Source organism: Aulostomus chinensis, chromosome 4 (assembly GCF_037954235.1).
Source record: "Aulostomus chinensis isolate RoL2024-O1b breed Wild chromosome 4, RoL_Achi_v1.0, whole genome shotgun sequence".
In the NCBI taxonomy this organism is placed as follows: Eukaryota; Metazoa; Chordata; class Actinopteri; order Syngnathiformes; family Aulostomidae; genus Aulostomus; species Aulostomus chinensis.
This window is the reverse complement of record NC_141323.1, coordinates 16,588,815-16,602,382: the sequence shown is the minus strand read 5'-3', so window position 1 is coordinate 16,602,382 and position 13,568 is coordinate 16,588,815. Positions and strand designations below refer to the sequence as shown.

Genomic DNA, 13,568 nt, shown 5'->3' with positions numbered 1-13,568 from the left:
GCCCGTGTGGCAGTACATTGAACTAGTATGCGTTCTGAGGGAGAAATGCAGTACACAAATACTTAAGTTATGCATGACAAACAATGAGTGAAGTAAGTAGTGGAACTAGTATTTACAGTACACTTTATTGACAGAACACACAATATTCACACAAGCCTTTTGTACAATATTTTAGTGGTCATTTTTAAAATAAGATTTGACAGTATAAAAAAAAAGCAGGTCATGACATCATGCACCACATGGGTTACGCAGAAATAAAAAGGGGGGTAAGGTAAAGATGTGCAGGCATACTCATGCATGTGTGTGAAGCTTTGAAACTTTAGGTTCCTCCTAAGCTTTCATATTCATACTGTGCAACGTTATTTGGCATCAGTTAAATTGATTAAAAATGATCTGTATTTAACACATTAGTGTAACATGTTGAGTTAGTTACTTATAGGATGAATACCCACAAGGCTCAGTGATTTATCTTCTTGAAACAGGATGCAAAAAAATGCAAATTTATCACCAAAAGTTATGACTGGATTGTTCTTGTCCACTTGCTTATTAACGCAACACCTTGTCTGAAATGTATAAAGATCCTTTTTACTGCCTATATTTCTGAATATTACATTAAAAGTTTTGAAAAAGGCACTGCAGTATGTTTGTATAAGCCTGCTACTGAAGCAACTCCCTGTGGAAAACGATATCAACAGAGAAGTCTGAACAGAATTGTTTTTTTTTTGTTTTTTTTATTGGAATAAAAGCAAATTCATTTTTAAAGGAGCACCAGATTCACAGTGATGTGTGTTGCATGGTTAAGTTTACAAATGGAAGCTACAAGCACACAGAGCGGGAATGAAATTTTGAATTTCCTTTGCACCTGTCCTCCCATTTTCTTTTGCGGGTGACTCTCCATTCATGGCTGGAACAATGTGTGATACAAGCGCTCAGTACCTTAAAAGAATAAAGATCATCACAGTATTCTCTGCATGTTTTAGCCAATTTACTGAAAATCGCATTGAGAATTTTTTAAAACCATTTTTATTGTTTAACTGCTCTGTCCATTTCAAACATAGGAAAAAAAAAACTTCCAAATTAAGACCAAGTCTGCTTTTTTATTTTTTATATATATATATATATATATATATATATATATATATATATATATATATATAAAAAAAATGCAACAATCGAACAATTAAAATGGAAAAACTCCACGAGTGACCTCCTAACTCAAAGAAAATTCAATTAGACTGTCATGAAAAAAAAAAAATCAAATCTAAAACCATGCTTTCAGTAAAGGTCAGCTGTGATTTGTTCTATGTGATCTGTAGTAGATTGGATAAAATGTGCAAAAACACTGGCGCAGTCATTTAGCCAGACCGAATCCAATGGAAACTTCCACCGCTGATTATAATAGGACTGATTCAAATAAAGTCAATGCTGACAGTTATGCAAGACCAAGTGTGCAAACAGCAATATCATAAGGTGATGAGATTTATCTCCATCCCACCCCCTTTTAGAAAATTGCTTCAGTCCTTCAAATAAATATACAGGATTCTTCCTTTGCACAGAAATCTTAAAAACAAGAGTGTGGTTTCTAAAAAAAAAGAAGAAGAAGAAGAAGAAAGTCTTGGCAAAGTATTTCCAGCTTTCAGTTAAGGGATGAGAAGCTGAATACATTTGACACAGAGGCAACATAAGGGGGCAACAGTGAAATGTGTGAGGGGGGGGGGGGCCATGTTAAAATCCATAAACAACCCACATATTTTTACTGCCCCCCAAAAAAAAGGCATCCCATAGTTTTTGGTTTTAAGGCGGGGCTTATGTTAGGCAGAGGAGGGAGAAGGCATATTCCCGAGACTTTTTCGCAGTCATTTCTGTGCTCTGTCATCTCCTCCAAATCCAGCCTAGCCCTTCCCCATCCATCTATCCATCCCTCCATCCCTCCATCTGGCTGTCCTCCAGGTTGGTGGGGCCTATTTCAAACGTTCAATGAGTTCCTGTGTGAGGCCCAGGTTGAGCAGCTGCATGGTGGGGAGGGATGTTAAATGGGGAAAAGCTTTGAGGAGCTTCTCCCAGCACAGCTCCAACAAGCTGGGCACTGCCAGCCAGATCTTAAACAGAGAGCCAGTTCTCTTGTTCTCATGGATATTCACTACACCCCCATGGATGTACATACAGCCAGCCTAGAGAGAGAGAGAGAGAGAGAGAGAGAGAGAGAGAGACATTAACGAGATGTGTTTACTTCAGACATGAAGAGAAGGGAATCAGAGCATTGTGGAAGTGTTGGACTTACAGGAGTAACAGCAGCACAATGGAAGTAAGCGGGCTCAGGCATCACCGCAGGTAGTTTGCTCCACTGAAACGTCTGCAGATTGATCTTCCACAGATCAGCCAATATCAATTCCCCGTTGTAGCCTCCGCAAATAAATACATCTGAAATAGAGTGATAAGGTCAGAGAGGATATGACTCCAAATGCTAGCGATACTTGTTTATCTGTTACTTTTTTCTTTTCTTTTTTTTAAGAAAAAAGCTCACCATTTCTTATTTGTACACAGCTATGGCATCTCCTAGGAGCAGGATACCCTGTCAAAGTCACAGGCGTGTCAGAACTGCTTGCGAGGGGAGTTAACACAGGTTTTATGAATAAGGGAGGTGCAGGATACGGACCTATTTTATCGTGAGGTTTAGTGGTAATCTCCTCCCAAGAATTGGTCTCTAGATTGTAGGCATGTATCTATTTAAAAGAGAAAAAAACAAACAAACAACCAAATAAAACAAGAACACAGACACTGCATTTACATAAGTCTCTACTGTTGAAGATAAAGATGCATTTAGCTCGCTTCTATAAGGGCTAATTTCAGATAACCATGTTTCCATCGTTCAAAACCGTAAAAGACACATTACAAAGACGATAGCTGCCAATCGTGATCTGATACCTTTTTTCACATAAAACATCTTCCACAGTGTACACATTTAGTTCGGGAAGTATATTTCAGTCAATGTCTGGGTGTAAAATTAGGTGCATTATCAACAATTTCCCCGATGCACTACAGTTGTTAAACAGGTGACAATTTTGTTCTCCCCAAATAGGCTTTCTTTCATTTCTAAAGATGTAAATGTACATCAGTCAAATTAATGCTGCAGCTGTGACATCAAGTAACTGCAAGGTGTTCCAATTGGAATCCTTGAATCATTTCAAGTTTAAACATTTAGCGACCAAACAATTTAGACGACTGCATCTTTTAAAAAGGTCTGGCTGCTGTGTTGAAGCACCTTGTCTAGCGGGTAAGACGTCCAGGATGTTCCTCCTCCCAAAATGTAGATCCTCTGGCCATCGTGTGCTATTTCATGTCTGTACCTGGGACACATGCAGCAGTGCGTCATGTTGGGAATTTAACAACACTGAAAAGATCAAAAGCGTCTTGCAGTATTTAATACTTCATATCGTACCGCTCCTCGGGCAGGTCATCAGGAGGGTTGTTAGGTTTGAGGTGGATCCACACCTTGGTGGTCAGGTCCAGCCTGTGCAGGTCTGTGCTGTAGATGTAACCCGTCGTCCCCCCAAACACGTAGAGAAAGCCGTTTATAATGACCATAGCCTGGAGGAAGGAAGGGAGGGAGGGAGGACACGGCGTCTTTGTGAAGTTGTGGTCCACAGTATCTTCAGTTGATGTGTACTTCCGGTTTCGGAGCTTACCTGTCCGTAGATTCTGTTGGGTTTTTTCCCTCGACAGTTAAGCAAAGACCATCGTTTGTACTTCACATTGCAGACGTGAACGTCGTTGCCGTTATTTTCACCGAAGGGGATCCCAGTACCGCCAAACACCAGGAGGTTGTTGCCGTGTAAAACAGCTGAGGACACGCAGACACACTAAACTCAATGTTCATACACAGAAAATGCAATATTTGTTTATAAAATACAAGTAAAAGACAAAAAAGAAGAGTTGTTCATGAGAAGAAATCATCGGTTGTGCTATGTTTCACCTGACATTGATGCCAGTTCTGTGGGCATGTAACCTTCTGTTCGAATCTGCTGCCAGCAGCCTGTGGCAAAGTGGTACCTCCAAAGCTCCCTGAACAGAGGATAGTCTTCATTCTCTGAGCCGCCGGACTCGTCGTAGTCGGGGTTGTAGCCTCCAAACACGTAGAGGTTTGTGTTGTCAGCCACACAGCGATGGCCACTGCGGGCGGGGGGACTACGAAAACCTGGAGTATGAAGAAAGTTTTATAGTGAGGAGAGGAGGATCAAGCTAGCAAGAGAATGTTATCACTGGTCAAAAAATACAAGAATAGCCCAACAATGGTATAGCTGAGTATCAAACCCACTACTTTAAAGGGTACCAACCGAATAATGTAGTATTACTTCGTACTGGTTCATGTTAGATCTACTGATGCCAAATTTCAGTTAGAGATGGGATAACAGACCAGGAATATTACTCACTTATCCAATATTGGAATTAAAGTGCCGATCCAGATTCCATAGCTCGATGCTGGATGTATCATGATCCATGCAGACAATTAGAATTAAAAAAATATTTAAATTTGACTGCATTTGTGTATAATTTTAGCTCTTTGAATAAGAAATGGAGTTTAGTTCGCTGCGGTCCTGATGATGTGAACTTTAATATAACACCAACAACAAAATGAATGACGATCATAATGAAGGAAAAAGACCTCTGGTGTTAGCGTGTATCTGAAGCAGCTTGCTGTACAGCACTTTCAGTTGCACTTGGACATGTCTGAAGGTGCTGTATAAATAAAGACAGATTGATTGAAGTGTGGTTAAGCTTTCCAAAACTTGACAACCACAACACAATATTTGTAATGCAATAATGCAAAGTTGCCCAACACAACTAACCTGATGATACATCTGATCCAACAAATCAGATCAAGGAGCTAACGGTTTAGGGTTTCTACCACTGGATTAGGATGCTACCATTAGCAGTGCGCATGTAAATTAATTACTTTTGATTTTTTTTTTAACAAATGAAACATTCATTTTGATATAATAAATAAAATAAAATAATAATAATAATAATAATAATAATAATAGGGACACACAATATTGGATTTTTTGTGCTGATATTTTGTTACCTGATGTCGCCAATAGCCGATATTTACAAATGTCAGTATTATCTGTAGATGAACAGCTAACATGATATTCATGGTTTGTACATTATGAACAAAGGCATTGTCATTTGAAACAGGAACACTCGTCTTTTTTCCATAACTTTTGGGAAAAAGTGTCTTAACAGCAATGTTTGCTCATCATTTGTTGTTTATGAAGACGAAACTTCTGCAAAACTGGTCCGATGTAAATATGGGCTCATCAGAGCAATACAGGAACTGAATTCCAGCAACCGATATTAAACATGAACGGCACCCAACCTGAATCCTCAACAAAAAATGAAAAAGAAAAGTGCTCCTACGGGAACCTCTGGCTACACATTTACTTTTCTGTCTGCTCTGGAATTAGAAGGCTAAATAAGGCAGTGCCCAAGTGACCGCTCTAATACTCCAGTGCATTGTGTTTCACACCACTGGATCTCTCTGTGAATGTGTGCAACAAGCTGTAAAACCTTCAATGATACTTGTTAATCTGTCTCTCTTTCAAGTTATGCAACTTGATATTCCCCCCCCCCAAAAAACCTCCCTGACTCCAAATCTAGAACCCACAACTCTATTATAAGTCGCACCATTTTATTGACATTAATAACATTACCCAGGAAACTAAACTAAGCAGCGCCGTTTCAAGAGGTTTGCCCTGAAGTTTTAGCAGGTTTCTGTCAGCAGGCACGGAATGACAGCGCGCATGAAACAAACATCTAATAATGTAACACTCTTTAATGCACTAAAAATAGCACGGAGGCCTACCAACATTCAGCTGTGATGTTTCAGCCAGCTAATGCATTTTTAATCAGGAGGGTTTATAGAGCAGGACTGTGGGAGAATGGAGAGGAATGTAAGGGAAATAATGTGAAGGCTACAGATCTTACACCAGTAACAACGCACAAATCAGCCGAGCTGATTTTTTACAGTTTCCTCTAACACACAAAATCATGACGCAGAATCAAACTCTGACTTTTATCTGCATCCAGGTGCCTTCAGCATTTACCAGGTCATTCATTTAGCTCTTTGTTCAAAATGACATGAAGGCAACCAACCAAATTATCTGAATGTATCAAATTTGGAGGATCTAGTGTCATAATGATATTGCAATATGTTGTGATAAACTCGTGTATTCTATGGCAGCTTTATTTCAGATGATGATGTGTTGAATTCTGTGGTTTTATTTGGCTCAATTTGGCCGTTGTGTTATCAATATCACACGATGAATATAATATTAGACAACCTCACAGCAAGTTGAATTTTCAGCTTAACATTTTCTGTCGATTACGTATCTCAATGTGTAGGACCAGATACAGATGCACTCAGACAGTGCATGGACAAATGCGTGCCCGTGTATGTACGTGTGGCCGTTATCCTATTATATGTGCTGTTATCAACACATCTGACACAATAAATATGCCTAAAATACACGTATAAAGAAACTGTAGAGATTAAGCACCGAGATGTGAGTCCACGTATCAAATCATGCTCAAGGTGTAAGATTATCGTCAGCTTGATTTCAACCTCCATGTTGTCCTCATGTCAAATTTGACGTTACAATTTATTTTTTCAACTTAAAAATGAGGTAAACTCTCATGTTAATGAGGTCTTTTGACCCTAAATTCCAAAATGAAATCTGTGGTGACGAGCTGGAATGAAGCTCATCAAAAGGGTGTAATACAGAATATGGTGATAATATACCATTCATATAGCCTTGTGAACAATCAAACCAGACTGGGTCGTTTTAGACACAAGAGGACAACAAATGCAAAGTCAATTACATTTTACAATGTTAAAATAAAAGACTTTTTAGATGAAATCTCCTGAGTCTAACTATGGCGTTATCAAGAGAAAAGCACAGTACCCAGCATCGCAGTTTCACTACATTCACAGGTTTTTTTCCCCCCACAGTAACTAGTGACATAGGTCACTAGATATGATGCCTATCGATGAAAACAAACAAATGAATTCAATTTAAATAAAAAGTCAGCTGTTGGTTGATAACACAAGCTACCACAAATAAAAAGGGTGTCGTTTACAGGAGAACTGAAGCCTTCAACCGTTCTCGTAAAATAAAGACATTTAACAAGAGATGTTCTTCCAACATTCATGACTCACAATGTGATGTCAGTCACTGTACTGTCTCATCCTTTTAAAAAGGTCAAACTTAAGGGAAAACTGATACCTGAACATGTTTAACATTGTGTATATATGCAAAAAGGTGTGATAGCTAACAAACTAGTAAAAAAAAAGCAGAGGTATTGGAAGTTGCTAGCGTGAACATCGTGCTGGCATTATTACAGCTAAAGGCACTGGCTAAATTATTTACATGCAAAAATGACACTGGATGTAAACCAGCTCACTTCAGTTGAACTGTGTCTGTTTGGCAAAATATAGCAACGTTACGTTAAAACCTATCGTTAGCATGTCTTGCTAATGCTGACAAAACTGCTAACGTCTCACCGTGCGGCGGCCTGCCTGTCAGTCTCTCGAATTTATTCAGCTGGTCTTGACTGCGAGCACCTTCAGCGTCCGACATGGTGTCCCGGGTGCAATCCCATCCAAATGGTTGTCACTTCAAATAAAAACAACGTCTACTAAAGTGCTGATAAGACATGATAAACCATTCCACAGCTCAATCTTCTTCTTCTTCTTCTCCATATGTTTCGGCTTCTTCTTCCTCGTCTGCTGTGTAGTTTTGTGGCTGTTGACGTCCATATGTGCGCATTACCACCACCTACTGGATATTCATTTAGTCACTTCGAGAGACTAATTACGTTTACCCAACATGGTATCTCAGGCTCTCTGAAGCCATTCACATATTTAGACACCATTGAGAGGGATAGTTATTGGGAATATACGTCACCAAATGAGGGCGGGACTGCGCGCGTGTGTTGTCTCAACAGTTTTTTCCGTTCATATTATGTGTGTGTGTGTGTGTGTGTGTGTGTGTGTGTGTGTGTGTGTGTGTGTGTGTTAACTTTGTCATGCAAAATTAAAATAATCTAAGGTTAAGGTAACAGATATAAATAATACAGTATAATATGACAGTACTTTGATAAATTGTCCTTTCCACATTTTGTTACTGCTGTCATTCGATCAAAGTGGACCCAGTGCATTGTAGTGAGTTCATACAATAATACACATTTTATGGATGTCTGAATTAACGGCTGCTGAGACGTTTCATTTCATGTTTCATGATTCATTTTTTGTAAAAAAAAAAATAAAAAAATAAAATAAAATAAAAATAAAGTAAAATTAACTATTCTCTATGTGTTATAGTTCAAGCGGAGGTAGAGAAAATAGAAATATTTAAGCCATATGTAAAGTAAATGAACCCATATATTGGTCGGGGAGTCACACAACGGAACGTTTGGATTCTGGTTCTGTTTTCGAAGCAGGAGGAGGGACGCCAGTGAGAGCCGATCATGGCGACTCTCGGCAGTAGTCGTGGGGATCGTCTCGGCAACTCTAATCAACAAAAGTCTTCCCTTGCGTCTCCGGAAAAAATTCGAGAAATTCTCAATGAGGTCGTCTCGTCAACAGGCGTCGGAACTAACAGGTGCAACATTAGAATTTTCGTGCCGGATGTAGATTATTTCAATTAGCTTAGGAGCATTAGCTAGCTTGGTTAGCCACTTAGCCCGTAGCCTGGCAGCTTTGCTATGTCTAGCTCCCGTGATACTGTGTATTTTTTACCCAATGTCTTCACTTCTTTTGGAGATTGTAGGCCAGTGTTTTCAAATTATAGGGATTTCTTGTGTTTATTTATTTATTCGTGTTCTCACCGGACATGTTTGTAATGTTATCGCTCTTGCACACACTGTTCCAGATAAAGGGGGTGGAGAGACCTAAAGTTAGACGGCAGCATGGCAATGGGTTGGTCTTCATTTTCAAGTTAGAATAATTCAAGCTGCTTTCTATTTTTAGTCTACAATTGTCTGTCGATTTCATTCATTTTCATAATTGTTTGAGTACTCCTTGTCAATTCGTTCTATTCCATTCTCCCTGGTTAAACGGGAAGTCTTTCGCATTCGTGTACACTGCATCGTTTTTGTTTTTAAGAATGTAAAGCAGGGTTTTGGAACTCATACTCTATTTTTCTGTATGCATATATAGTGGAAAAAAAGATCTGGGAGTAAAAAGCAGCACTCAAGCACCTTGCGAGGCAACCAACAAAGAAGCCTTTTTCTCAAGAGTGGAATCATATTCAATATCCTTCAAATGCAGTATAAAGCAACTGTTACTTCTCTTTACTTCTTAAGAGGCACCAACTTGTGATATGTTCTTGTTTTTGCAGTATCAGAAGTATTAGGATATCCTGTTGTGTTGTGGAGGGTGGTTACAAGATGGACAGTTGCAAATGAAGGAGTTACATCAGTTTTCCTCTGAGCATTAATGCCTCTGAATTGAATTGATGTTTCATGTGTGACTGATATCATGCTGAGAAAGGATGTGTCTGATTGAAGTGTTCCTTAGCATGGCACTGTTTGAAATGGGCAGGGAAGCCCCGCACACTTTCCCCTCTGATGTGTGCCAGATATGGCTGGATCAACGTCGGCTGCGACATGCTCAAGTGTTCCAGCTGCCAGGCGTTCCTTTGTGCATCGCTACAACCAACTTTAGACTTTGAAAAATGTGAGCTGAAAAACTTAACCAAAAAACAAAACAAAACCCACATACAATTTAATTTGGGCTGATGTTGCCCAAACTACATTGTAAAACACATTTTTCTTTGTTCTTATAGATGAATCCCGCATCGCAGAGCTGTCAATGCAGCTCCAGACACAGCATGAGAAGTTTTGTCCTTGGCCGGACTTTCCATGTCCCGGTATTAACAGCTATATTCCATTTGTGTATGATAACACATTATCTTTAACCTGATAGTGTCATTTTAGCTGTGTTTCAATGTGACGAGCGCAAATGAGATACATGGTTGTCACATGCTATCATTTCAGAGCGGTTCTGGCTGGTTCCAGATGGTGAGCCATCAGCACTTCTGAATGCTTTCTTAGAGCGCTATCAGAGCGCCTGTCTGCTTGCACAGCAGCTGCCAGCCATGAAGCCTGAGCAGCTGAAATCAATGGTGAGGAAGGACAACGGTCTCTTTCAATACCTGACTTGCTTTGCCAAAACAATGCACGAATAATGAACGTCCATTGTTACCTTGCAGTCGTTGACTGAGGATGTTATCAGTGTTATACTGCAATTAATCGAGGAAGAAGAGAAAAAAAAGGGAGCAACGCCGTGTTCAGAACCTTTGGCTGTCCAAGTGGCTGCATGCATAGTTTCTCTCTGCGGCTGGGCTGCAAGGTGAGATGAAACCTCTGCTTCACTATGATTTTCTCCCTCCATAAAATGGGATATTTAAAGTCACATTGGAAAAAATTGGAAAGGGAGACACTGTCCCATAAAGGTTTTCAATCAAGATGTCTGAACTGTTGATTTCATTATTGTAGCCCAGCTCTGCACGCCATGAACCTGCCTATCCTCACCTGCTCCTACTGCATGCGCAAAGTAGGCTTGTGGAATTTCCACCAGATGGAGGGAATAGGAGGCGATGGAGATGGCTCACTGAACACTGCAAGCCCTTCCTCCCAAGTTACAGGCTCTTCCTCAGCTGCCACACAAGAGGAACAAGGGGACCATCCTGCCTCCCCTACACCTGCTTCAACTCCAAGCCGTATGAAGTTGAGGAGCCAGGACTCCACTCGACTGGACCAGGCAAGATGTGCCGACAGATTTAGAAAGAGAATTTCTCTGTTCTGGATGTTTACAGTGGGAAATGCAATCTTCAGATGTACCAGACTGTGTTTTTACCAGGTTCTGCTGCTGTGTGTTACAGGGGGAGGGCACCTCCTCTCCTGTGGGTTTGCGTGCCCGGAGCAGAGACTCCCCCAGCCCTAGCGAAGAGCTGCCTAGTCCTTTGACAAGGGGCAAAAGGCCGGCGACACGCAGTCGAGGGCAAGGGGATAGTTCTGGTACCGATGGAGCAGTCTGCCTACAGCACCCTCCCAAACGCCTTTGCCTCTTATCAGTTGGTAGTCCTGTAAGAACTCAACATTTCACAAATTCTTTTTAATCATTTGAGTAGACGGTCATCCAGACACAGATGCACAATGTCTTGCTTCACAAACACACACCTGGAGTTGGTCACTTTTCTATAAAATACAGAGTATGTAACCACAGGGCCAAAGAAAAGCACGCTGATTTAAGCTGAATTTTGTTTGTTTTGTGACCCCCAGTTTTGAGGAATACCCGTATGGAACTCCTAAGAAGTAGCAGTACCCTGTTAGCTCATGACCCATGGACTGAAAATAAATGGTTGGCGCTTTGCAAACACGTTACACACCACAAAGGTTTTTCTGTTTTAGGGTTTGTTTGTTTTTGTTTTTTTTGTATCCGGAATCAACCTAAACACTCCTTACTTAAAGAAGTAAGTGACACACTTGGCAAACGTAGTTCAGAAAGAGACAAGGCCACTTCACATGTGTGAGCATGGAGCTGGAGTGAAAGGAGTAAAAAAAAAAAAAATTGGAAGCTTACTAAAAACAGGAAGAAAACGACCCGTATTGTGAATACACACAAGAGGAGACGTGTAGCAACCAGAAACCATGGAATGTCATTTACATTCGTCAACTTGAAACAGTGAATAATCGCTACCTCCAAGTGTGTTTTGCTTGATGAATTAGTTGCACTTTTTTTTTTCCCCCTCCTTGCAGGACGGGCTCATGCACAAGAATGCTTTTGACCCCCTCGCTCAGCACAGAGACTGGTGTCCCTGGATCATGGTAGGAAAGGAAAACGTGGATCCAGGGACCAACCCCTTTTTGGGTAGCACCACTGTGCTTCATCAAGGCTGGAAAGCTGCTCTCGACCGCCTCATACCCATGAAGAAGAACACCAATACAGTGGGGGGCAGTCCAGCACAGGCAAGACAAAAGTTATCATATAACCGAGGTTTTGTGTGTGTGTATCATACGACTTTAAGAGTTGAAAATACTCTGTAGTTCATTCAGATTTTATTTTGACTTAATTGGCCTTACGACTTGGCTATGCAGCTTTGATTTAATCATTATTTTCCCTTTCTTCCCAGGGCCCTCGCGACAAGTCTAAAAAGGTGTTTGCAATATTTCGTCAGTGGCAGGTATCCTCTCCATCTCAGTAGATTGTTTCCATCCAAACAACATAGAAACACTGGATTCATGGACTGTCCCGCCCCTTTTTTTGTGGTACAGACTTTGTAGAACTTATTACTAGTGTCCTATCATGTCAATGGTTTGCCATCCCATCTCTGGAGGGAAACAGATTTGATTGTCTGAAGATGAATGGATGATTGTTTTTCTCTGAAAACAAGTGTCATGTGAAGGATGTGAGTGTGCGTGTGGCACTTGAGCTCTGCTACACAAGTGTTGATATATTCAACTTTTAAGTCCTTTGCATTGTATTTTTATATTAGTTGTCAGCAACATGTGTAACAAATTTCACTTTATAAACTGACAGCTTGTCCTGTGACATCACCATGGATTGGATTTCTGTGGAAGATGAGATCCGATCATTAGAGGGGGGTCAAATGGCTCAACACTGGAAAGGCAATGTTTACCTTCAACGTACGTTGAGTTATTTGACAGAGTGGTAAAGATTAACCTCAGATTAACAAACTGTGAGGAAGTGCTATTTCTGTGGGGGTTTTTTTTGTTTTGTTTTTTTGCTTAAAAAGCAATGTGGAAATGAGTTCTCTTTGAAAAGAACCTGTTCCTGTTGGATTAGGGACATTTTTGATTAATATTGGCAGATAGAGCCATGTGCCATGACATTGTGAATTACTTTCAGGATGCCTTTACTTCCTGTTTGCCTTCCTGTGACATGTCATTTGCAGTCTTCACTATCCTGCATGTCCTTTTTTCTTTTTAGAATTTCCGTAGTGGGTTTAATAAAAATGTTCTTCAGAAAGTTTTCTAAACTTTGCATGCTCTTCCAATGATGTACTTTAAATAATAAATATTGATTAGATATGAATGGGTATCGTATTGCACATCTGAAATATACTACGTCTTAGCATTGGTGTTCTAGTTACACTGCTGATAGGATCAGCTCGTCTGCTTGCTGTCACAGCTTGCTGTGGTATGTTGCCTTTCAGCACTCACCCACTGGCAGCTATGCGGTTGCCCTTGCAATTTACCTTCAAAACAAATTATCATTTCGAATGACCTGTTTTATGAGCTCTATTTTAGGTTACCTTGTGGCTTGATCATAACACAAGAAAAAAGTAGGTGCAAACAAACTTTGCCTTGGAAAGATGTGTTTAGCCATGACTGTGTTCTGGAAAAATGTTTGCTAGATTGTGTCATATTATTATCCTATTATACCACACATTTCCACTTATTTTATAAATTAAATTGCCAGAAAGATGATGCTTGTTCTTCCTCAAAGAATATTTGATAATGCAACTGGAACAGATTGAGATTAA

At 40.2% G+C, this 13,568-nt stretch overlaps 2 protein-coding genes across 2 annotated transcripts; one reads left to right on the top strand and one right to left on the bottom strand.

The window, feature by feature from the left end:
- Positions 1–139: 139 nt before the first annotated feature.
- On the bottom strand, positions 140–7,854 carry klhdc10 (kelch domain containing 10). The gene is made up of 9 exons (XM_086202092.1): positions 7,562–7,854; positions 3,974–4,195; positions 3,687–3,841; positions 3,440–3,588; positions 3,263–3,347; positions 2,657–2,723; positions 2,525–2,572; positions 2,282–2,421; positions 140–2,171 (listed from the first exon to the last, which is right to left on the bottom strand). Exons 1-9 carry the CDS (start codon positions 7,635–7,637, stop codon positions 1,962–1,964), a joined length of 1,152 nt encoding a protein of 383 aa, XP_086058218.1. The 5' UTR covers positions 7,638–7,854; the 3' UTR covers positions 140–1,961.
- Positions 7,855–8,454: 600 nt separating this feature from the next.
- On the top strand, positions 8,455–13,523 carry zc3hc1 (zinc finger, C3HC-type containing 1). Its single transcript, XM_086202091.1, has 10 exons — positions 8,455–8,660; positions 9,218–9,311; positions 9,586–9,736; positions 9,846–9,929; positions 10,057–10,184; positions 10,272–10,411; positions 10,558–10,822; positions 10,944–11,147; positions 11,821–12,030; positions 12,195–13,523. Exons 1-10 carry the CDS (start codon positions 8,527–8,529, stop codon positions 12,264–12,266), a joined length of 1,482 nt encoding a protein of 493 aa, XP_086058217.1. The 5' UTR covers positions 8,455–8,526; the 3' UTR covers positions 12,267–13,523.
- Positions 13,524–13,568: the final 45 nt, after the last annotated feature.

Excerpts from the sequence above, each read along its gene's own strand:
- klhdc10 (XM_086202092.1), bottom strand. The coding sequence starts at position 7,637 with ATGTCGGACGCTGAAGGTGCTCGCAGTCAAGACCAGCTGAATAAATTC. Across the intron at positions 2,724-3,262 it reads CGTCTTACCCGCTAGACAAG|ATACATGCCTACAATCTAGA; the intron begins GTGCTTCAACAC and ends TCTTTTAAATAG. Across the intron at positions 2,573-2,656 it reads TAAACCTCACGATAAAATAG|GGTATCCTGCTCCTAGGAGA; the intron begins GTCCGTATCCTG and ends TGACTTTGACAG.
- zc3hc1 (XM_086202091.1), top strand. The coding sequence starts at position 8,527 with ATGGCGACTCTCGGCAGTAGTCGTGGGGATCGTCTCGGCAACTCTAAT. Across the intron at positions 9,930-10,056 it reads GCCGGACTTTCCATGTCCCG|AGCGGTTCTGGCTGGTTCCA; the intron begins GTATTAACAGCT and ends CTATCATTTCAG. Across the intron at positions 11,148-11,820 it reads TCTTATCAGTTGGTAGTCCT|GACGGGCTCATGCACAAGAA; the intron begins GTAAGAACTCAA and ends CCCTCCTTGCAG.